This window comes from Struthio camelus, chromosome 8 (genome assembly GCF_040807025.1).
Source record: "Struthio camelus isolate bStrCam1 chromosome 8, bStrCam1.hap1, whole genome shotgun sequence".
Taxonomy (NCBI): domain Eukaryota; kingdom Metazoa; phylum Chordata; class Aves; order Struthioniformes; family Struthionidae; genus Struthio; species Struthio camelus.
In genome coordinates, this window is record NC_090949.1 from 17,357,612 (window position 1) to 17,381,742 (window position 24,131).

A 24,131-nucleotide genomic window follows, 5' to 3' on the forward strand; every position below is an offset into this window, starting at 1 on the left:
TATAGGAAGTTGATAGAAGTAAACATGTTTTGTTCACCTGATTTTACATAGCATCATTTCAAATACTTTAGCAGATTAATTGGAACAAACAGAAAACTAATCTTACCCAGCTGTGACTGGTTTCCATCAGCCATCTGTATAAGAGCACTGTCTTTCTTATTGTATAAAATCTTCACACGCTGCACATCACCATAAACACCTTTTCAAAGTCAAAGGTAATCCAAAAGAAAAAGTTTATTTTAAAGCCAGTCAACTAAGTAACGTATTTTGACATATCAATGGAACACTCAGACAGCAACAAGATCACTCACTCGAACTCAACACTCTCACAAATGAATAAAGGAGATAGATTTTGAATAGTGAATTTTGAAAAGAATAATTTCTGATAAACCCTCAAAGCTATGTGAATGATATTAAATTAAAGATCATGCAAAATATATTAGCATGCATTAAAAGAAAATCTGTGTCTATGGAGAGTTTTAAACAGCAAAAGAAAAATAGCAAAAGATTTACTGTTCAACTTTAAGCCAAAGTGCTAGCTACAAATAAGAATTAAGGTGAAACAAAAAAAACCAAACAAAAATCAAATCAATATTAAAAGTATAGTGCTAACAATAACATACCGAAGAGGGTAAACAGACTTTGGGGCGTAACCATCTTTAGAAGGAGAGAAGAGCAAGCAGCGTAAGACAAGAAGAGAGAAGAGTCGAGGAAGAGCGGAGATGAACAGATCATCCATAACGAAGGGTGGTTCCCGCAGAATGGTGAGGTGGTCATGGATCATGGTTTCAAGGCGGTTAATTGGGGCAAGTTGGTCCGAGGAACATTTTGTTCAAGCACAGAAGCATGAACGTAGGGAATGAAGACAGGGAACACAGACAAAAGACAAGGAGAAAAAGGATAAGACAGGGACGGGTATGGGAATTTGGGTAAAGACGAGGAAAGGGAAGGTGAACACAAAGGGAAAAGGATGAAATGGGGAAGGGAAAACAGCAATGCAGAAGAAAAAAATAAGGAAGTGGGGAACAAAAAAAATAAAATATAGGTCAGTACATAGGAAATGCAGGAATTTGGTCAGAAAATGGTTGGTTTATGTACTGTACAAGAAAAACTGAGTAAAATGTAGTCACCCAAGACAAATATGGGTAAAGTACATTCATATCAAGAGTAAACTACAGCATTTCATCTCAACATGAAAACAAATAAAAAAAGCATGCAATAGAAACTTTAAACTTTGAACTTTAATTGCGTAAGCATGGCTGGTTATGAAATGCAGGCAAATAATCTTTCAAAATGGCACTCTGATCTACACATTTTAACATGCATGACTATGGATGACATAATAGTACCAGATGATAAAATAAACTTAATGATTTATAGTGACAGAGGCCAGTCAAAAATGGAACAGCTAGACCAATACAAACTTCCCACATTTCATACCAGCTTTCACAGCCATCAAAATAAATGTAAAGGACAGTAAAAATGCAAAACTAAACAAACCCCTTTAGATTTCAGAGTTAGCAAGAAAGATGCACTTAAGGTGAAAATGCTCTGTTGTTTTTTTTTTTTTTTTTTTAACAAATGAATAACTGCAAAGAAAAAAAATTACTAAGAGAGATTGGAAGAGTGCCTCGTCAAGATCTTTGGGAGAACCTTCAAAGAAAAATGTGTTAGAGTAGTTCAAATAAATTAAGACCTTAAAATGTGAGATAAAAGCATGAAATGAAGCAGCAAATAATTAGAAGAAACAAAACAGAAATTGTAGTTTACATGATTTTAAGTACAAATGAAAGAGTAGTTGCTGTTTTGTATAAATAAGTATTTGAATTCAATTGTCAAACATGCAGTATTTACCACATTTTTCTTAAAAATAGGTAGCTGACTATCAAAGGACATTCTAAATCATTAGCTACCTGGGACAGCAGAAGTATTTAACAATAATGGCTTTACAATTAACTTTGGGGGAGCATTAAAAAAAAAACTAAGAAAAGTACTTTGAGCTTAAACGTAAGAGACCAAGTGCAAAAAAATATAAAATGCTGTCTGATGAAGTGTGGCTAAACAGGGAAAAAAAAAAGTTAAATTGTGTCACTGACCTCTTCATTTAAATTGCTAACGAGGAGGACTGTATTGCCACCAGCTGAGACTCCAGGCATTCCCACACGGCCAGCAGCAGCAGCTGCAGCTGCAGCAGCAGCATTTGGAATAGCCAAAGGACTCAGAGCTCCTGGAACAGCTGCAACAGGAAGCCCTAATTTTAAAATAAAGCATATTTTACGAAACACACACAAGTCGTTTAAAAAAAATACCTATATCAGCACAAGTGTTGCCTACAACACTCTACAAAGCAGATCATTCCACCGTTCAAGTTGTCCAATGCTTTGTGAAATGCATCATTAATAAACAAAGTGTGAAATAATTTTGATTCAAATCAAGTCTCAAAAAATGGAAGAGATGTAAAAGTACTTTCTTTCCAATGAAATGCTCTTGTGCACCAAAACCATTCCCATTGTGCTCCAAAATATTTACAGCATTTAGCTTATCAAAATGGTCTAAAGTAAGCGTTGTTCAAATCAGTAAAATAAACACTAATTATGTTGTCTGCATCCTAACATCCTTACTTTACGTCACACAGAGGGACTCTTCACTTCAGCTGGATGGCTTCAGGCTAAACATACAACACTGAGTTAGTTGATCAAGAGAAAAAGGCTATAAATCCTCATAGCCTTAGCATAAATGAAGTAAGGAGGAGAGTTTCTAGAATTCAAGATTCAAGGCAGCACCATACTGGTAACAAGGCTTCATCTAATTTGATACCCTTAGAAGCACGTTACCATTAGCTAGACCTGCAGCCATGCTGCTTCTTGTTCAGAGGAAGCTCGGATCCCACAGAGAAATAGCACATGCTTCTGCAGGTTCTGCCCTGTCAAGTCACTGCAGTACTAGCTGAGTATGCTACCTCCAGGATCTGTGAAAGGTTCACGTGATACATGGGTACTACACATTGTTTATATAGGAACAGCTATACCACCTTTGACCAAGGTTTTATTTGTATAGAGTCTATACAAATAGGTCTGGTAAAAGGATATTTAGGCAACAAAATGCAGAACAACTGGGGGCAGAGGGGGGGAGTGGGAAGGGCCTTAATTTTTCCCCCTCCCCCACTCCTGCTACTGCAATTGGCCTCTCAAATTTCAGTATTTCGGCAAAATCTCTAACCCTTATCTAACAATGCCAACCTAACACAACAAGAACTTTTGACCAGTCTTCCAGCACGCCTGCTAGCCAGTCTACATACAATCTTTATACTTTGTAGCCAAGACAGGCTTTCCTTCCTACGTTATTTTAAAGAAAGTCATAAGAGAAAGCAAAATTCTTCAGCTTCAGTCAATGACCAAATATTAAGTAGATTAAATTTAATCGATAAGTATAGTTACTATTAAGAAGATTCTCAACCTTGGTATCAAAACGGAATGCATAGGGAAAAAAAAAAAGAGGTGGTAAGTATTGTCATAAAGTTTATTTAATTTCCTAAAAAGAGATTTCCATCTTTATTCCAACTCTTTAATTGTGTTTTGATAGACAAATTTGTTAAACTAATGAACCAATTGAGATTTTGCTGGGCTGGACAAGTGACCAAAGAGAACAGGACATCCATCATCACTTTGTGCTAGTGGTTAACAGCATTACTGATTGAGTATGACACAAAAAACAGAGCCATTAAATAAAGATATGCCTTTGGAAACATACTCTATTTAAACTCCCTGTCAAAGTAGATACAAGAAAAAAAAAACAGTAAAGGTTTTAAGAAAGGAAATCTGAGATAGGGAAAGTTTTCTGATACAGAGTTTTAAAGCTGGACGATGTTAGTACTCAGGGGTAAAGCCAGATGTATAGGAAATACTGAATAACGAGAACATAAATTAGGCAGCTCTAGTGATCTCTCATAACACAAGATAAAGGAAAAAGTCTACTTGACTCAAAAAGCAACAAATATGATCTTATTTGTTGTATTTGTGGGACTGACTATAACACTAACCAGAGTGGAAAACCTAATTCGTCTTCCTCTTATCCATCCTGCAAACAAATGTAATAGGTGTTGAGAAAATACTGTATGATCTATGGAGACAACAGCCAATTATATTAAATAAGCAAAAGAGGGACATTTAATACACTCCATCACATAAGCCAGTCACTAGCTATGTGGGGATTAAGGAAGATACTTTCACCCTCCAAGTATGTTACTGTATGATCATCTACTACGAGGGCTGTCCTAGGTCTTCCAAAGGATGTAGCAGTAGCTGTCACAGAAAGGATACCAGTCAGAACAGTGCTGGCCCAAGCTCAGCAGCTACTGTGTTTCTCAAAATCAATTTTGCATGAAAGTGAAAATATATTTCACTGAGCTATATACATATGTGTATATTACAATAATATGATGTTATATATAGTGTATTACATAATAAGTAGTAATAATTATGGGCTATATACATATTAGTAAGAAAAGTGCAACAGAAATACGATGCACATTTTAGTTTTATGTTAAAACTCAAGAACATAGCTTCACTTTTCAGTAAGAACAATTAATAAGGGAGGCTGTTAAAGAAAGCACCCCCACACAAGCAGCAGACATTTATTCTCAAAAATCACACCGAAATATACAGGCAACCCTATGAATGTAACATTCAAATCCTCAAAAAATAATTCTAAAATGTAATGCCCTAAAAATTGTATTTTGGAAATGTGATTCAAATGCTATACAAGTCTTTATTTTGTATTGCATAAACTGACTTTTCACATTTACTTTTACTCAGCTACTACAGAGGTCATATAGACAGAAGAGTGAAGGGTGACAGCAGGGTGTGAGAAACGTCAACCTGAAGGGAAACAACTTACTTCATACTAGGTCAACAGCAACCATTTAGGTATTAAAAAAAAAAATGCCAGGACACTAGAGCATTTCAAGCCTTCTAGCATGACTAGGCACCTCTCTGCAGCCTCAGATGTTTTAAGGCAGCACAGCATTTTTAGGAATAAAGGAATTTAGAGATACCTGGTGAAGCTTTTATGGCTCTTCACATAGTTGGGCAGAGCACAGCTAGAGTAACTCATGTTCTAACAAGCAAAAGACTTAGTAGAATTAGACCCTCTAGAGGACGGGCTCTGGGCCCACTGAAGAAGTTAAACACAAAGATAAATTCAACACCATTCATACAAAAGTTTTTTCAATTATTATCCTCTGAACTAGAGTCATTTAATAGGAATTTTAAGAAGAAGAATCAGTGGAAAGTACTAATAAAGAAAGATTAAGGATGACAGTGAGAGATAAAGGTGTGGGAACCTTAACCACAACAACACATTTCCAGCTGTAAGATTAAACAAATATCATAACTGCAAATATTAACGCGTTAAAAGTTTAATGCCAATTTAAAAAAGCTTTTATTTAGCATGTTAATGTGGGTCCAATATAAGGCAGTTACTGTTTATTCAGAGATTTATTTCTAAAAGATCTTCTGTACCTTTTTTCATTTCACATATGAAAACTATACATATTCAAAACAAAACAAACAAACAAATTCTGTCCATTAGTGATTTCCTCATTCTTTCAAATGGAGGAAAGGCTCATTAAAAAAAAAAAAAGAGCAATTTACAGTCTCAAAGATTTCTGACCAATGAGTTTCTTCACAGCAGAGAATGTAGTGCAAGAGTGAGTAATAATGCACCTGGACTAGGATTATCTATTCGGATATCAGATTCCTAACTTAATTACATAGCACACACAGACTTCATTTTTGGAGAGGTCAGACAACTTACATGCCCATAGAAAAAGCAATTCTTGTTCTGTAGATTTTTAGAGTTTGCCACGTAGGCAAGTCAAAAAGATATTTTTAATAAAAAGGAGGAGGATCAATTTGTCTTATTACTACTTATCAATCAATACGCTATTTATGATTTGAGGACTTTCCTGAAACTATCTATAAGCGTTAGCTACTTTATCAACATAATCAATTGGTATTAGTAAATTCTGTCACTATTTTGGCTTCCAACAATTAGACGTTAAGAGGTTTTTACTTCTTCTGGATATTAACAAAACATACAAGTATTGTATGCTCTTCCTAGCCTTTTTTAGGCATTTTCTCCTCAAGGAGGGCTCAACACAGCATGTCACTTACTTCTTATACCCCAAGTGCATCTTCTTCCATGATACCTGAAGTGCAAGCTACTAATGCCATTTTAGTAATAAGGAAATTAAAGGTACACTAAAAGCAGAAGATGAACTGTTGTGTGTGTTAAAACCATAAGCAGTAGGAGTACTCTCAAGGTGGCCATGTGGGACTATGATTGATAAAACCCGATTCAGTCACCAGTCCTGCTTTGAAATTCTTTAGGGCTTTATGTCAAGTCACCATCTCAATTAGCCTGTTTCTTATGCTTAGCCTGAAAGGTTTTCAGGGACATAGCAGGTTCCTTTAAAATGTCTACAGAAGAGCTAGCTCACGAAGCTTCAAGTAGTAAGCATTACTATGATACATCATAAAGTTGCAGTACCAAATAATAGGGTTAACTCCATCCAAAGTAAATAGAGATGTATTCATTTAGCAGTCATGCAGATCTAAACACCAAGACTGGCATGTCACTGAAACTCCACTCACACTATTACATTATACCCAAACCTACTTCTGGCGTATGAATTAGAGTATATTGTTAATAAAGCAAAACAAAAAATAGTATTGAGTTGTACAACCCTCCAGCATACAGTAGCATAAGCTTATTAACAGAGCCAAAAGTTACAAGGGAATCCTTACTACATTTTCTACCTGTTAGTAATCAGATCATATACATACAATTAGAACAGCTATAACTAGAATGCCACAGGTCCAACTTACCGTATTCTTCCTGAGCACGCAGAGGAACCTGAAGAGTGTGGGGTTTTTTTTGTTTTTGTTTTTTTTTTTTAAAAAACAGAGGACAAACTAAGTATGATGTATCTGTATAGCTCATCAAAATACTACTGTAATTATGAACTACTTATGTTCTGGAAGCCTCTTTTTCCTACTTAAAAAAAGACAACAATGTATTTAGACTCATCATTTAACAACAGCTGCTGTACTAACTAAAAAAAGTCATCTTTTGGCAGCACAAAAAGCAGGGGACAATAAGGAATCAAAGTTTGTTAGATACCTCCGAAGAGTACTAAAATTGAAAGTCCCTAAAAGAAAAAAAACCCAGAAATATATCATTAAGAAGGCTATCACCAACAACAGATGGAAAAACAGTTTAAATGCTGTTGCTCATCACTTTACCAAACACACACTCTAAGACATAACTGAATTCACTGATGCTCAAAAATTCTTAATAGCTGCAATGAAAATTACTACTGTCATGTCACTCTCATTACCCTACTGCTTGGGAAACCAGCACATTTGAAAAGGTCCATCCACAGACTGATAATTAAAATACCTAAATAGCAAATATGAGTGGTATCATTCTAATTTTACTAGCAAAAACCTTAAAATACACAAAAGAATTAGCCTTTTGATTTTAATCAGATTAAGAAACCTATATAGTTTTGTAGGGAAAATTTACAAGGGTAACTTATAAGCTAGAAACACTGGAACACAAGTTCTACTACAGCCAAAGCCACTTAGGTATTTTGATAATTTTAGTCTGTAAGTACAGTAACCCCAATTAGTAAATGTATCCAAAGCAATGCAATGATCACAGTATTCTCACAATTTGTGAGAAATTAAACAAGTTCAATTTGCTTGGTGTAGCAGAAACACATAGAAATCTTTCACAAAGAAATAGGCTGGTAAGAGAATTCTGAGATTGGACATCAACTTCTCAGGACTTAGGAAAATGCCGGAATTAGAGTTACATACACAAACCTGAATTTTGCAGTGTTTCAAAAGTCATGAGTCTTAACCATCTCCTCTTCTAAAACCCTGCCTCACTCAACGCCCAAGATGATGCGTTTCATATATTAATAAGTAGCTTTGATATTCTGTTTTTGTCTCCTTGCTGTTCACATTGCAGCCTCATGCTCTACGTTCCATTCACACTGTGCTCCAAGAACACTAATTGCCTCAACAGCTTTCCTACAGCAGTCATCACTATGGTGTTAAACTTCTTCAAACACTCATCTACCTTCCCTACCGACCTATGAGATGACTGATTTTGTACTTTCAATTTTTAACAATGGGGAATTGAAACAGAGAGAATAAAGACAGACAGACATCAACTCTGGAAACCCAGTTTCAGGAGCTATGAACACCTCTCATCTTCAGAGACTTCAGATACTTATGGTATTTTATATTTTCCCCAAGTAGTACTCTCCAAAACTTGTGCTGTAGCTACAAGTGATGCACCATTTTGCAAGTTAGACTGGAAGATCTGTAGTCAAGCAATCCAAAATTTGGGGAGGGGGGAAAAAAAAAAAATCTGCAACTAGATACAAAGCGTTTCCTTTAAATGATCTGATTTCAGACAAGGGCAGGTATAGAGCAGCATTCAGTTACCTTAACTAGCATATTCGCCCCTTTTCCTGTGCTCACTTACTCCTTTCACTACATACCTTCCAACTTCTTCAACAAATAGTGAGCAGAAGCCTTTCTTTACTAATAACTCCAACTAGACCCCAGTCGGCCCATCTGGTACAAAAAACAAGGCATGAAATTTATGTTCCCCAAAAGTTTTCTTTAAATGGAAAAGGGGAAAAACAGAGGGGGGGGAAAATACAGGAAAAGATTAAACAGGAAGAATAATGATAACATAATACATCGAGTCTTGTAAAAAAATAAAAAAAAAAACCATGAGATAAATATGTAATAGTATTCAAAGTTAAAGTGAAAGGTATTCTGACCAAACAGCAACAACTTGACAGAAGGAGCTGCAAAATTTTAATTTAGTCACAACTCATTACATACAACCTAGAGCATTAAAATTTTTTCCTCAAAATATGCAGAACATGCTGAATTAATTACTTTACTAATAGCCAGAAGATATGTTTATCTATATACTGCTTAGGGCATTTCAGTTACTACTTCGGATGAGCTCCAAAGCTGACAGGATATTAGAACTCATGTACCACAGCACTAGAAGTTGTGAGTGCTAACATACCGGGGGGGGACAAAAACACAGCAGCTACAGATTTTTTCTGTTATTGACAAAAAAATATATAGTAGCACCTTTTTTATTTTTTAAGCACAGAACAATCTTTCCTCGTTGAAGGTAACAAACAAAACTATTTTCATAATATCATATTACAAATAAGGACCTTAAGTCCATTCCTAGTGAAGCTGTTAGCAAGAACACAATCTGAAAAAAAAATCAAACCTTTGTTACAAACTGGGCTGATAGGGTGCACAAGGTGGGGAGTAGCAGTCGACTGACAGGAACATATGAAAGAGGGAAAGAGAGACTTGTAGGGGAGGGAGGGAAGCAGAACTAACTAAACTTTTCCTTATACTCTGTGCATTTGCCTTCTTGTCATGCACTCTTCTCATCTACTTATGCAGGATTTCTGCAGACAATGTAATTGTATTACTACAATTCAAACTACAATATAGACTGAACCCTGAATGGACCTTTGGACACTGTTGTAATTCAAAATGTTTAATCATTACAAAGATTAACAAACACTTTCATTAAGTGACTTTGGAATAGAGAAGAACAACGTCAATGTCAGTCATACCTAGAAGCGAGGTCTCCTTTGCAAACGCTGCAGCAATAGCTGGGTCCAGTGCTGGCTGCCCATCACCAGATGGAAGATCAGGACGAGTGTAATCCCTGCTTTTATCGTTGTTGTACTTAACATTTAAATTCACCAATTTGGAAAAATCAATCCGGAGGGTACAGCAAGCATTGTAAATATTCTGGCCATCTAAAGCCTGCAAAAGGGAGACAATTTGTTTAAATAATACACAATACAAGCTCGTTGCACTAAGTATATATATATTTTTTTAAACAAGGATCAGCAGATATTTATTCATTTTACCGTCTAGCTTAAAACCAATGAAGACTAAAATGCATTAGCCTAGCTTAACACGATTCCACGAAGCTTAATGTTTTACTTCTCTTACCTTGAAACCGTGTATGTACCAAAATGTCAAAAGATATTTTAACGCAATCAAACTTAAAAGTTAAGTCTGTTGAATTTAATTAACTTGTAATCCACATTACAGCTTTAAGGCAGATAAAATTCCAAGTAAATTTTTCAAAGTCAAAAATCACACAAGCATTCTTAGACAGAACGTTGACCAGAGAGAATATATAAAAAAAAAAAATCTAGACTCAAATACCACATATTAGAAGGCTATCTGTTGAAGTAGAACATTCACAATGTCCCTGCATGCTTTTATTCTCCCTTTAAAGGGAATCAGTGCAGAAATTTAAATGTTACTTTTAATGTTACTTTTCGTAACGTTACCTGCTAACCTAATTTTACTTGCACGTCTCAAAAATTTCCTATTTGCACAATTAATTAGTACTTCTGAATGTACCCCTATTCAAAACAGAATTTACATGGCCTCTGAACACGGAACTGCTAAGAGCCTATGAAAACACTCTCTAAAGAGGCCTAATAAGTGTCTTGTCTGCATTTATTATAAAGGTGAACTGATGTTTAAAATTTCTCCTCATGTTAGAATTCCTGAACGCTAAGACCAGTAACTGCTATTTTCCAAACAGAAGTCATCTCACAACTAAAACACTACTGGCAAACTAGTCCCATATCAAACAAACTGTTACGATCTGAATTTCCTTCCCTCTGCATTTTGGGCATACTTTCCTTTCACTTAAAGCACTAATATCTGAATATGAAAGAAAAAAAGGGTAAATCTCTAAACTGTTTTACATTATTAAGAAACATAAGGAAGTGAAGCTACAGCTCATATTAAAACCCAAATCCAGTCTAGTCATTAACTCTTATACACACATGCACTGGGAAGATTAAAAAAAAAAAAAAAAAGAAAGAAAGTAAAAAGGGAGTACTAGTACTTCTGGACCTGAGCTAGCTCCTGCAGAGCTAGCTTGGTTACATCTGCAACGTACTTTCCAACATGTTCAGCTTCTGGTACAACTTATTATTTGGAGCCAAGCACTGCACCAACATAGCATGCCTGCTGGGCATGGAAGCAACATAGCTATTTTCATACAGCGATGCATCTGGAAACTCAACATCCTGCAGAGACACCCGTACAGCAAGGCTGCCCCTTTCTACAAAATGTATTATCACAGCTGACACATCACCAAGCCTCATGAAATTGCTTGAAAGAATTAACATCGTTAGCAGTCAATGTACAAGAGACAAGTAAGTCAGTACTGTTAGAACTCTCTAGTACTGGGAAAGTAAAATAAGAGGAAAAGAAACACAAAGACAATCTAGACATGGTCTCAACAAATACTTGGCAACCAAACAAACACTCTTGTGCTTGAAGCTCGACTTAAGCAATACTGCTTTATGCAATACATGCAAAGCAAAATCTACTGCCCTGATTCACAGAATACAAGCTAAGAATGCACTCTGTCAGGAAGGGTCGAGGGAATCACAGTAACAGGATTCGCTAGGTCTTTTGTACATAGTGATGAAGCACAATCCAGAACTCCTCTAATGGTGGCATCTAAGAAGAACGTAAACACTTATGTACATACAAAAAAAAGTATGCACTGAGAATCAGTCATAACTTTTGAAAGATGTCTTACCTTCTAAAATCCACTAGAATACGCATTAAAGGTAGATCCAGTTTACCCTGCCAGAGCTTACACGTTATGCAAGATATCACTGCCATCAAGAAAGCAACTATTTACATAAAGAACGCTAGATATGAATCGGGCCAAAAAGAAGTCCCCGCTTGTTTTGTGCAAGTCACAGGAACATGACACAAAGCTCAAGGTCTTTAAAATACAATCAAACTTCATATAACACTGCCATATGGAATCTGCAGACACGCTAATTTATAGCGGGCAGAAGGCTGTTAAGTTTATTCTAAAAGTAGTAGCAAACCAAAACACTGCCTATGTTTGTAGTTTTTAAACTGGACACTGTTTAAAAAAAGATCCATGTAAGTAATTAAAACTTCACATTGAAAAAACAAAAAGGCTTAAGTCCCACCTTTCCAAAAAAATTAAAAGTGACTCATAGCACATACTAAAGAATACTGCACAGAAATCCCTTGTAGTTGAGATTCACGTTGTCTGAAAAAAAGCTCCTGAACTGAATGAAAGGAAACACGATGGCTCTAAACCAGCACTTAGTCATACTTCGGGAAAGACTCCCTGCAGATTAAAAACGTTTCCCCCCCACCTCTGCCAGTAGCACTACATGCCTCCAACAACACAAGAAAGATTACCAGTTTACATTAGTTTTTCAAGATTAAACTGTTCCCATGTAAAGTCACGTGTCACACATGTTTCATGAGCCCCTTCTTGTATGGTAACAAAAGGAAGTGCAAAAAGCCCTCAAGTTTGTCTCAAACAGACATCTTTACAAACCTGAGAAGACAGAAACAGTATGATTCGTGAATGTACATACAGATACCATCTCAAAGAACTAACTGCTAAGAAACCTCTCTTTCTTTGAGCACTTATCTTTACACACATTCACATGTGACACAGTACCCCCCCCCCCCATACCAAGTGAAGGAGAAATATCACAGTACCCTGCTACAAAACAAGAGTAACATTCTTTGCCACCTGTGACAAGAAAACCATGAATTAAGAGCTTCAACAACAGAAATATCAAAACTTAGGTCACCATGTTTTACTTAGGAGAGAGAGAGTAAAGATATTAAATCTTCTGAAATCCAATATCGGTCGCTAGCACCTCCCTTCCCCTCCCCCCCCCTTTTGCTACTAAGTATCCTCTTCTTGGACTTCTCCTAGAGGAAAAAAGATTCTGATGAGAGGTTCATCTCCTGCCAAGAGCTTGTCAGCAATTGGATCCCTGAAGAATCACACTGATAACATGAGCACACAACAAGCACACAAACAAGCTGGATAGTAAGAACATACAGAATTCCAATACAAAACAGTGGTAAAAAAAGAAAAATCCCTTTCTCAGTTCTGGCTGATGTATAACCTAAGGAGAGAGGCACATGCCTGAACTGACAGAAACGGTGCATGAGCTCAACTCCACAGTGCAAACATACTATCATCCTTAGAAGGTCCTCTACAGCCATCGTTTTTTTTGGCAAGGCTAAGAAGACAGCAGCTAGATTTCTGTGTCAGGCAGTGACTAATTACTGCAAAAACTCTAAGATCTCCCAAAGAAAATAAAGACTATCAGGGTTGGCTTCAGCTAGATGTTACCAGAAGATGACGAGGACAAATCAAACAAATGCCATCAGTCAAGAATCTGAACCTAATATGATTTGAGAGAGCCCAGTAACTTTTTAGGTTAAGAGATACAGAAAAACAGTTTTCCAAGTGCATCCAATTCCTTTGTCTCCCAATCACTAACTGCACTGCATGGCTCAGCATCAGCCACGGTGGTTAAGAAAGGGAGCAAGACAGAAATAAACAAAATCAAAAGCTCAAAGTTGGTGCAAGTTCCAAAACAGAAGAGTTGGCTGGAATGAAGATATATGTCAGCTATTACACTAGAAGCATTCATAAGATTTAGAAAGGGTCCTAAAAAAAACAAAAAATCATAGAGCTAGATCCACAAAGATACTGAAATTTGCTCACATCTTAAGGGATTGTCTTTCATAGAGGCAAGAAAGAGCAAGAAAACAACACAGAAAATAAAAAATAAGCTCATAAGGATCCAGAACAGACAGCTATGGCACAGTCACAGCTACATGACTGTCACAGGCAGTAAAAATAACCATATAGGAAACAAAGAAATTGAGGTCAACAGCACAAAAGTGCAAGGCCCAATGCTGAAAAAGTCACATCAAACCACCCTCCCTTTTTGCTCACAGCGACCAGGACGGAGATGTAAACTTTTGACTGACAAAAGATCTCACAGATTCAGAGGTGAGACAACAAGAGAGAAACTGTTCCAGTTGAAAGGGACAAATAGCATTTCCTCCTACTGCTTAGATAATCGACCCTGCAGAAAGTTGTCTGCAGAACGACAGTAAGAATTTCTATCTAGTCAACACAGAGTCACAGCACTTGAATCTCTCATTTACAGATGTGGTCGTGAATGTTTAAAGAAGCGATCTCAAGCAGCAGAAGTACCCTCTGAGGTTCCACAATGGTGCCACATCCTTGAACAACTGATGAAGAGCGCGCTTCACACTGGTAAGAGTCACACATCTCACTAGGCTCTGAGGCAGAGAAAGAAAACATGCTTAGAATCATTTCTTCTCTCCAGCTTTCCTCGCCAGAAGGAAGGGCTTTTAATATAATGGATACAATTCACTGCTCTTCTGTTTATTCTTAGGATTAGAGATGCCTGCAAATCCTTGTGAAAGATGCCTGCAATAATACTTGGAAATACGCTTTGATGAGCCTCTCCTGAAGTATGCACAGACCATGAATATGTGTAATTATGCACCCCTACAGGAAACGATCAAGGTAGCCCTCTATCAGAAAGAGACATGCCACTGCCCATATTGTTTCGCTAGTTCATATACAGAAGATAGACATGAATGCCATCTTGGAGACAGAAGATGGTTTGGTGCTTTGATGTCCTAATTTCCCAGTTCAGAAAGAGATCCCCGGAATTTAGCTAGCAGGTATTTGCCGAGACACAGGGCTTTGACCCACTGCACACAATATATACAGCCTTCTCCTTTTCAAGCAGTATACACACCTTCAGTGATGATCCAAGCCAGGAAACAGGCCTACTGCAGGATGAGGATAGTTTAAGAACATTCTCTGTCAGACCTTGGCAAGTAATCAAATTAGATTGGAAAGAAAAAAGGTGCAGAGAGTGGTAACAAAACAACCATCTGCCTTCTCCTCTAACTCATAAGGAGGAAAGGAAGAGAGAAAATAAGCCCCTACTCCCTCTCTTCCCCCCAAATTTACAAAGCAAGAGAAACTAGGAACAAGATTTTGGGAAGGAGATGAACACTCTAGGCTATCACGTCAAGGGGCTGGGGGGAATGAGGAAAGGAGTACCACTAACAAAACGTATCGTAGCTCAAACAAATAGCTCAAAGAAACTGAAGGTCATATATTCAATGTCTCTTGCTGGAGATGTGGCCCATGTGCCTGTTACAAATACTTCTGATAAAGGTCTCTATCTGAAGTGTTGGTAAATACTTGCGGTGTGAATGAGCAAACAGACAAGCATTTGAATGAAACCTGTTTCATTTCAGACAAGTGTCTTGGATATGAGAAGTGTCTACGGCTGAACAGTTTATGTAAAACCCATTCCATTACCAAAAATAGACTGAGTGTTATTCCTCAACTGAGGGACCAGTTGCAGATCATATTCTTCTCTACAAAATTGGAAAATCCAGAACACACACACTGTTGCTGCATTTGCTGGGCTTTCTGATATAACGGACACAATCTGGCAGTCTTCTGTTTATCTGAACATTGCTCATTATATCTGCTCAACAAGTTTTGCTCTTTAGGATTCAAGATGCCTGAAAGATCCTTGAGTGCATTAATCATAGATAATTGCTTTGAAGTTGAATACTTTACAAGGACACTTCCTTGCTTTCCATTTTGGGAATGGCTACCAGAGGTTGCTATTACATATTTTATGACTACAAAATTCTAGCAGAGATCTTCGGCAGACTACAACCAGCATAGAGCTACCTGGTTGCTATCACTCAAAACTGGAAAAAAGTTCTCTCAAATGTGAGGTCAGACCTCAACAGGATCTCTATGCAGAAACAAATCACCAGTAGTCTGAATAACCTAGGGGCCAAATAAAAACCAAATGATTAACTATGACAGAAACTGTCAATTAAACTTGTGATATTTTGAAACATATATTGGGTCAAGAGGACTGTCATGCGCTGCCTGCTCCAATTCTCAGTTTATCATCCAGAGACAGGGATTAATAACTTTGTCAATAACCAAGATTTGGCAGAATACTTTTAATGCATTTACACAAAGACAACACCTTGAATTAGCCAGCTGCTCAGATAAAAAGATTGGAGGGCAGCATTTCTATGGTATGCCACAATAGCAGTATTAAAATGTTCAAGATTGCTGCTTCTGTTGAAGTTCTTGATCATGAAAGTGAGCTACCTTTACTGCTTAGAAAATCTCTTTAGGCATATAAAGATCTCCAGGACACCATCTTCTGCTTTGCTGGAAGAAGCACAATAGTTTAACATGCTCTAGTGTTGCACATTCTCAGTACTTCTCCCAACCCATGGCTAGGCTGCTGCATTGTACAGAACCTGAAGTCTGCAGATATAATGAGCCATAATGATCCAATCTGAAGGTGGTGATGAAATCATGAATCAGTGCAGCCAGAATCTGCTCTTACAGGAAATGTGTTTCTCAGGAAGCAAGTGGAGCAGGAATGCAATTTTTCACTACTTGCTCATTCAGATAGCAAAAACAGTCCCATAGGGCTAACGGCTTCATATCGTACATTCTTGTCAGCATCACTGTTTTCTCAGAACCTTGAAATGAATAGCGTCTCTCCTTGGTACTTACAACACTTGAGCTTTTCAAAATTGCTCTTTAACTTCCTTAATAAGTCTTCAATTTCTATTAAGGCCACATTCTGATTTCCTGTGAAGAGTGCCAGTGGAAAATTAAATCTCCCCATCATCTTCTATAGTAACAGCTGATGGAAAACAAATTGCAAGCTTCTTTATTCTTTCACCATGCTTTTAATTTTGAACTCCATGCAACTTCAGTACAGTCACTGTGTCCTTGGGCTTCTACTGTATTTCAAACATATTTAAACTGGAGGGTGTTTTTCCTCATCGTCTGAGGATGACGCCTTTTCTTTCCTTTTCGTCTCCCTTTAGGTATTTTACTATAGGCTGGAGCACCTCTCCTATGAAGAAAGGCTGCGAGAGCTGGGCCTGTTCAGCCTGGAGAAGAGAAGATTGAGAGGCGATCTCATCAACGTGTACAAGTATCTGAAGGGGGAGTGTCAAGAGGATGAGGCCAGCCTCTTCTCCGTGGTGCCCAGCAACAGGACAAGAGGCAAATGGGCAGAAACTGAACCACAGGAAGTTCCACCTGAACTTGAGAAAAAACTTCTTCACTGTGAAGGTGACTGAGCATTGGAACAGGTTGCCCAGAGAGGTGGTGGAGTCTCCTTCCCTGGAGATATTCAAAACCCGTCTGGATGTGATCCTGGGCAATACGCTCTAGGTGACCCTGCTTGAGCAGGGAGGTTGGACTAGATGATCTCCAGAGGTCCCTTCCAACCTAAACGATTCTGTGATTCTGTGATTTTTGTTTACGTGGCACTTCACGTTTTTACCATAGTAACTTAACCCTAAAAACTGTACTTTATTTTACTGTATGTAGCTCAAGGCTGCAAGGAAGGTGAGGGGAGAGGGAGGCGGAAAACATCAAACCTTTCATCAAATATAGCATTCTTTAATACCTGCAGTTGGCACTACTCTTAACTTTGTTTTTTTAATTAACGTAGAGACTAATTAAAATGAGAAACTTTAAACAAGCCTGTTGAATGCGTCATTTAGGTAGGCTTCAAGATCATTCTGACAACAATTCTACATGCAAGAGTCACCGTTATTCAAAGAAGTTTAGTCATTCACACATAACTATCAACTAGTGAACCCTAATCAAAACATGCAGAACTGGAGAAACAGACATGCTTTTTCCAAATTACGACCAACGTAGTATCCCACAAGCCAACATCAGTTTGTCAGAAGTCAACAATGGTGAGAGATTCTTCAGTTCCTTTCATACTTTTACATGCCTCATCCTTTGTTGTTATTTTGTCACTTCTTTATGATACTTTCCTAGAATTATACTGACAGTTTTCCAATCACTACCTTCCATTTCACAGATGCCATCTTTCCATTAAATCTTCTGACAACACATGCAAGACTCAAAAAAATGAAGTCAAAAAAATTCATCATTTGTCATCGCAATTTGCATCAAAAAAGCTCTTCTTTTAAAGCAGCATTAACATCTACTACAGAAAAACAACTTTCCAAACATGAACCATGGGTGAATTATAACATTCTTGAACAGATATCTCTGGGTTCAGCTGTTCCTCAGATATGTCAAAGAGGAATCTAAGTCACAGCAATTCTTGCAGCAACTGTAGGTTAAAAGTCAAGTTTCTGTACTACTATTTTAAATATACTTGAAAATATGAAAAGTGTATTCCAGCCACATAAGTTGTTTTTATTTATTACAGTAACATAGTTGCATCGCCCTCAACTCTAAGATACCACCCACTATTTGACTTTATCTCTATCTGAGAAGGATATCCATAATTTAAACTGCACTCTAAATTTACAAGTATTTTCAGACTACTTTTCAGGACGATCAATTACAGAATAAACCAAGTAGCATATCTTCTTGTCCTTGACCAATGTTAATTTTCCTCATAATAAGAAAGTTTACACCTTTTCTTTCTGAAAAGGTGTCTTTTAATTTTTGTGATTCTTAGTCATCTCATACTCTTTTAATCAACGCTCAGTACTTCATTTGGTGGCAAGCATAAAAATGACCATCCTGTACCCTTTAATGAAGCTCTTTACATCAATGTTGTTTTGAAGAATGAGGACTAACAAATCACACACCACACACACAACAGAAAACCAAGCCTACTTTTCCCTTTCCTCTTCTGATAAATATCCATTGCCAACTTAATCTGAGGTGTGCGCTTTTCACTTTTTCCTGAAGTTCTCAGCTAGTTTGTCATTTATGCATAATAACCACCTTATATCCTGCCAAGCAACACTTAATCAGCACATCAATTTTAATCAGCCTTCCACAAACCCAGAGTTCATGCAGAGGTTTAAAAATATAAACTGATTCTATGCATCTTTGGAAAAAAGTCTAGTCTTCCCCTTTGGTTCACATTTTGAAAACTCTTACAGGCACACATTTCACACTGCCACAACGTAAACATATTCCACTCAATCCATTCAGAACATCTGGACAAAGAGCAACAGCACAACATCTAGACATTGTTCCACAGGCTCTCTCCTGCTATAGAGAATAAACCAGTTAAACTGGTTTATTATTTGCCTCTCCTATCCTCCCAAGGATAGCAGTGTTTCGTATAAACTGAAACCAAGATCCTCCTCCCATCTGGCACTGACACACAGCTTCATCGTATGCTGGTCCCATGAGTAAGTCTGTGCTCTCCATTCTTGGCACTTCATTTTTAATATAGTAATCTAAGTACTTTCACATGCCTATATCCACTCTAAAAATCACATCTGTTTTGATGCTTATAAAGTATCTACCAGTCATTAGCCAACTGGATTAAGTTTCCTGCCTACAGTGAACTGGTTATATGTCCTACTTCTGCTGTCTTCACAACTGCACTATTATACAGTATTTCATCTCTGAGAAGTCTAGTAAGACATTTTTTAATAATTACACATGTATACAATTCCTTAGACATACTATCTTCAAAATCATTAACTAAAGTGCAACATTATCATATTAAATAGTATCATCAATTCCTGTTAATCTTTAAAAAATACGCTTTCACAGAAGCTGTGGAAAAATATGACACATTATGGTCAGCACTTCATCATAGTAACATCTTCCAAATGTTTAGAGTACAGTATAGGCTCAGTCTTAAAAGAGTTATACTTACTAGTTTTGCTTGTTGTGCATTTACTGGATCACCATATTGCAGTAAAGCTTGAAACTGGTTATTCTTTGTGAATGTGATTATCTTCAGTACAGCACCAAACTTAGAGAATATCTGTCAAAAACATCGTTAGGTTTTACACACAAGTTAATGCCAATTACAATTCAGGTTAAAAAGAAATGTGGCTTACCTGGTGAAGAACATCCAGGGTTACAGGATAATACATGTTGTCAATAATTATTCTAAGTACTGGACTCTGAGCTGGAGTCACTGCACTCTCACTAACTGTGGTCCCGCTTATGGGAGCATTTGTCGTCTGTACTGCTGTCACTGCCTGAAGAACAGCTTGGGCCCGCTGAAGGGAAAAAAAAATAAAGCAATTTTTTTTTTTTTGCAACTAATTTCTAGTTATCATCTTGAAATTATTAGCAATATTCATACAGTTATCTTCAGAAACATAAACAAGTCCACTTATTTAAAAAAAAATCATAGCTACAGACACAACACAACAGAAGTGCAATGCAGTCCGACTGTGAGGAGACAAAAACAAAAACATCAATTAATCCTTATGGGACAGTACGAAGGGGCTTCAAATGGTGCCAATATCAGTTTTCCTAGTAGCAAGCTTATTGTTCTACTAGTAAGGATAAGAAGTGAGGATTTTGTGGATTTTAAAAGAATCCTTAGATTCTCTCCCCCTAAAAACCCTACAGAAACCAAAAATTTTTATCCTGTTTTTCCAGAGTTCATATTAGAGTTGACATTTTAGCATCTCACTGCCGTTTTAATTAGGCAGAAGGCTCCAAGGGAAAAAACAACGCTAAGCTAACACTTCCTGATTTCTCAGTTGTAACATAATGAAATAATACACAAGACTGACCAGGGCTAGAAAGTAGTATCCACAGATCAGTGGACAACTTGGTGTCTGCTATCCACCTCCCTTTATCCAAAAAAAAAAAAAAGAAAAGAAAAAAAAAAACAAAATCCCCTTCATGTTTAAAAAAAAAAAACAAACGAGACCACCCACACAAATTAAAAAAAAAAAAAAAAAAATCAAACAAGCAGGGTTTTAAAAATTCAAAAGGTAACCACATCATGATGCCACAAGAACACACATCTACATAACTATTTCTACTGCCAAAACTGACAGAGTTTTAGAAAGATTAAATTGGGGGGGGGGGGGGGGGGGCGCGGGGAGAGGGACAGAAAAAAGGCTTTCCATTTAATACTTTTGTTACAGTAGCCTTATGAAGTAAAGCAATACACAAGGAGACAAGTGAGCATGCCAGGTGAAAATAATAACCAATAGTAACCACCATATTAACGCATTGCGTATTTTAAAGGTATTACAGCTACTACACAATTTCATGTCTTACAACTTACATGATATTCCTCATACTGATACGAATCAATGAATAAGGAAAATAAGAAAAAAGACCCAGTGAACACCAGTTGGGAAAACAAAATTTGCCTCTATGTTAAACATATTATAAGAACTCTGCAAAAGCACTTTTTGCTAATAGCAGCTTCCTTTTTTCTAAGGTATAAAATACACAATTTTCAAGCTAGCCAAATAGTTGGCTGAGTCGCATCATTATTTCCTACTCTTTCTGCAAGCACAGAAGCAGCATATACCAATTAAAAATCATGCTTTAAAATGACTGGAGAAGTTTAGACTGCACAATCTAAAAGAGAAGGAAAAAAAGAAAACCCCCACACACAGAGAACTTGAAGTCATAATAAATGACCCTTGTTAGCACTATTTATGTATACTTATACCTCGTACTGCATTCCAATAAAGTTAATACAAACTTATGATCGAATGAAGGTATGTGCAGGAAGAATCATTTGCAGATAAGAGTAAAAGCCATAAAAATTACTACAAAGTGGATGTTCTGGAAAAGAGTTCAAACTATCATTCAGTATTTATATATAAACATCCTGCTTTTGAAGACAAATATTTATTTCTTCAAAATTGAAACTGTAAAAGATCAGCTACATCATTCAGGAAGTGTTACATTTATTTTTTCTAAATGTTATAATATCTATGCAGAAAGACTAAAACCATGCATTTATGACAGGCTGATGATTAAAGACATTACACTTGCAGGGATCATTCTATTCTCAAATCATCTAACTGAGTCCAGATACCATTGCACAATACAAGGTAAGAGACTGATTGTTTTAAATCTGAGCTTAGATGTTCTTTTATTACTGGGTTTTCATGTCTCACAGGAAAAGGATTTTCACAGAACTATAAAAATGACATGAAAATTTAAATGGCCCGTTTTGGACATGTTTATCCAGACCCAAATCATTTCAATTACATAATTAAAAATAAGAAAAAGTAACACGCTCACAAGTTAATTTTTTTGAGAAATTCGGGATACTATAGCTTCATGAATCTTTTCTGACTTTCCTTTTCTAAAAAGCTTGGATATTTAAAGTACTCATTGCTTAAATAGAGTTTTTTCTGTCCTTTGTATAAGCTAAGACACTTGCACTTTTCTCCAACTGTTAATCCTCTCTTTCTAGTTCCATGTACTAACATCCTCACTTCTTCATATCTTCTTTACTGAAAAACCAGGAAAGGACAATGTGAAAATGAAGTTGGCTAGAAGAAAAAGCTTTCAAGTACAGATTAAAAGCTGTAGTTCTGAATATCTCCCAAAAAGCAGATTGAAAGCACTACCCACACCACCTTAACTGTTCCGTACAGAAACAAGAATATCCAACTTTCTTCTGTTTTATGGAATGCATCATGAGATACTGGTTACAGAACAATTACTTCCAAATACCTATTCACATTCTTTAATTCTAATTTAAAGAAAGAGAGAGGCTGGAAAGACTAGGGATATGACTGTTAAAATTCAGTATTAATCCTTACGGCAGCATAAGAGCTGCTGAAAAGTCAGCACATCCCACATGTTGAAAAGACGGCCCCGTGATGTAAAAATTTGTATTACCATAGAAGCCAGAGGACAATATAAGACAAGGAATTTTTACTTTTTAAGGCAGTACGTCCATCCACTCATCCAGCTGTAGTGAAGGAATTCATTCTCCATACTCTTTTTTCCAAAGGTCAATTAAGGCATCTGTTTTTCTTTAGAACTGACATTTTTTGAAAAACGTAATGATTTTTGAGAAGTACCTTTTGCTGACATAAGACTATGAGAAGAGTCTGAAGAACTGGAAAGCTTAAGAAAGATCAACCAGACAGGGAAAACCCACTAACATTCTATTTCATCTGATCCAAGATTTCTTTCAACGGGAGATTACCCTGAAATTGTTTTTAAAGATAACGACTATGAATTTACCACTTACATACCTTATCTCAGATAGGACAAGAATAACAGAAACTGTAACTTAGCATTTACACTGTCTTCTGCAAAAATCAAAAGGAGAATGCAAGAAATTCACCTTAAAATAAACATCTGACTTGTGGTGAGTTGACACCTTTTTCCTCTATATTTCATAGAAAATGGCTATTAGGAAAATCTTTTTGCAAAGGCATTATTTTGTGTAAGTGTTCCTGTTCTACTGAAATAAACATATATACACACACAAACACCCTTATTTATTTTGAAATAGGTTCTGCAGAGGCAAGAACAAAATAATTTTTCTATTATTAAATACATTTGTCTCTACAGTGACCATCAGGAAGAGCAAATCTCATAAGCCAAGGTAACCAATATTACCAGAGTAATCATTCAAAGCATGGAAACGTAGGTGTTGGCATTAGCCATTAGCACTAGGGAAATGCAAATTGATATTAGAATCTCAGTCGTCAGAAATAAAAAGTTAATTTTTTTCATTTTGCAGTTTCTAAATCAAGATTAAAGTTTATTTTATGAAAAAAATGAAAAGAAAACACAATCTTTCTCTTTTTATGTTAAGAAAACACATTAGGAAAATTTATCATAATGGACAGATCACAGAGAAAGTAATTTTTCTTCAATATCACAAAACTGATTGATCATAGATAAAACTACAGAAACATCTGATGTGGACAAAACCAGAAAATTCAAATATAGCACGTATTCTTGGGTCATGTAGTATGTTTCATTTTCTGTCTGCATTTGTAATACTAAGTAACAGTGAATATACCTGGTTTAGTGTATTATCAGTCTTTAGTTCTTTATGATTAGAATATTGGATATAGATAGGTTGGTTACGAAGATGAGGTGTCACAGCAGAATAGTAATTAACCATAGTGATAGCTGCTTCTTCTGTTGCCAGTTCCAAAAAAGCCTATGATAAAAAAGAGGAGTAATTTTTAGCATTTACACATTGGTTAATTTTCGTATTAGAAACATAAAAAGCACTTATAAAGAGGTCTGATAACAAACTTGACCAAATATCAGTCTTTAGCAAAAAAACTTGGCATGCAGAGAATGATGTCTTCTAAAATGCTTGGTCTTCAAAATTCAACTGTGAAGATGCAGGT

At 36.5% G+C, this 24,131-nt stretch overlaps 1 protein-coding gene across 11 annotated transcripts in view; it reads right to left on the bottom strand.

Annotated features, from left to right (window-relative positions):
- PTBP2 (polypyrimidine tract binding protein 2) overlaps nt 1-24,131 on the bottom strand; it is a 54,693-nt gene that overhangs the window by 2,357 nt on the left and 28,205 nt on the right. For 3 of the 11 annotated variants that reach the window (XM_068952373.1, XM_068952366.1, XM_068952365.1), the window contains 8 exons: nt 23,792-23,935; nt 21,068-21,082; nt 19,875-20,039; nt 19,688-19,798; nt 9,695-9,890; nt 2,097-2,251; nt 624-657; nt 107-199 (listed from right to left, as the gene is read on the bottom strand). In XM_068952373.1, coding sequence (XP_068808474.1) covers nt 107-199; nt 624-657; nt 2,097-2,251; nt 9,695-9,890; nt 19,688-19,798; nt 19,875-20,039; nt 21,068-21,082; nt 23,792-23,935 — 913 coding nt within the window. The remainder of the gene's footprint in view (nt 1-106; nt 200-623; nt 658-2,096; nt 2,252-9,694; nt 9,891-19,687; nt 19,799-19,874; nt 20,040-21,067; nt 21,083-23,791; nt 23,936-24,131) is intronic. The other 8 variants (XM_068952372.1, XM_068952371.1, XM_068952375.1 and 5 more) reach the window with 3 other exon arrangements.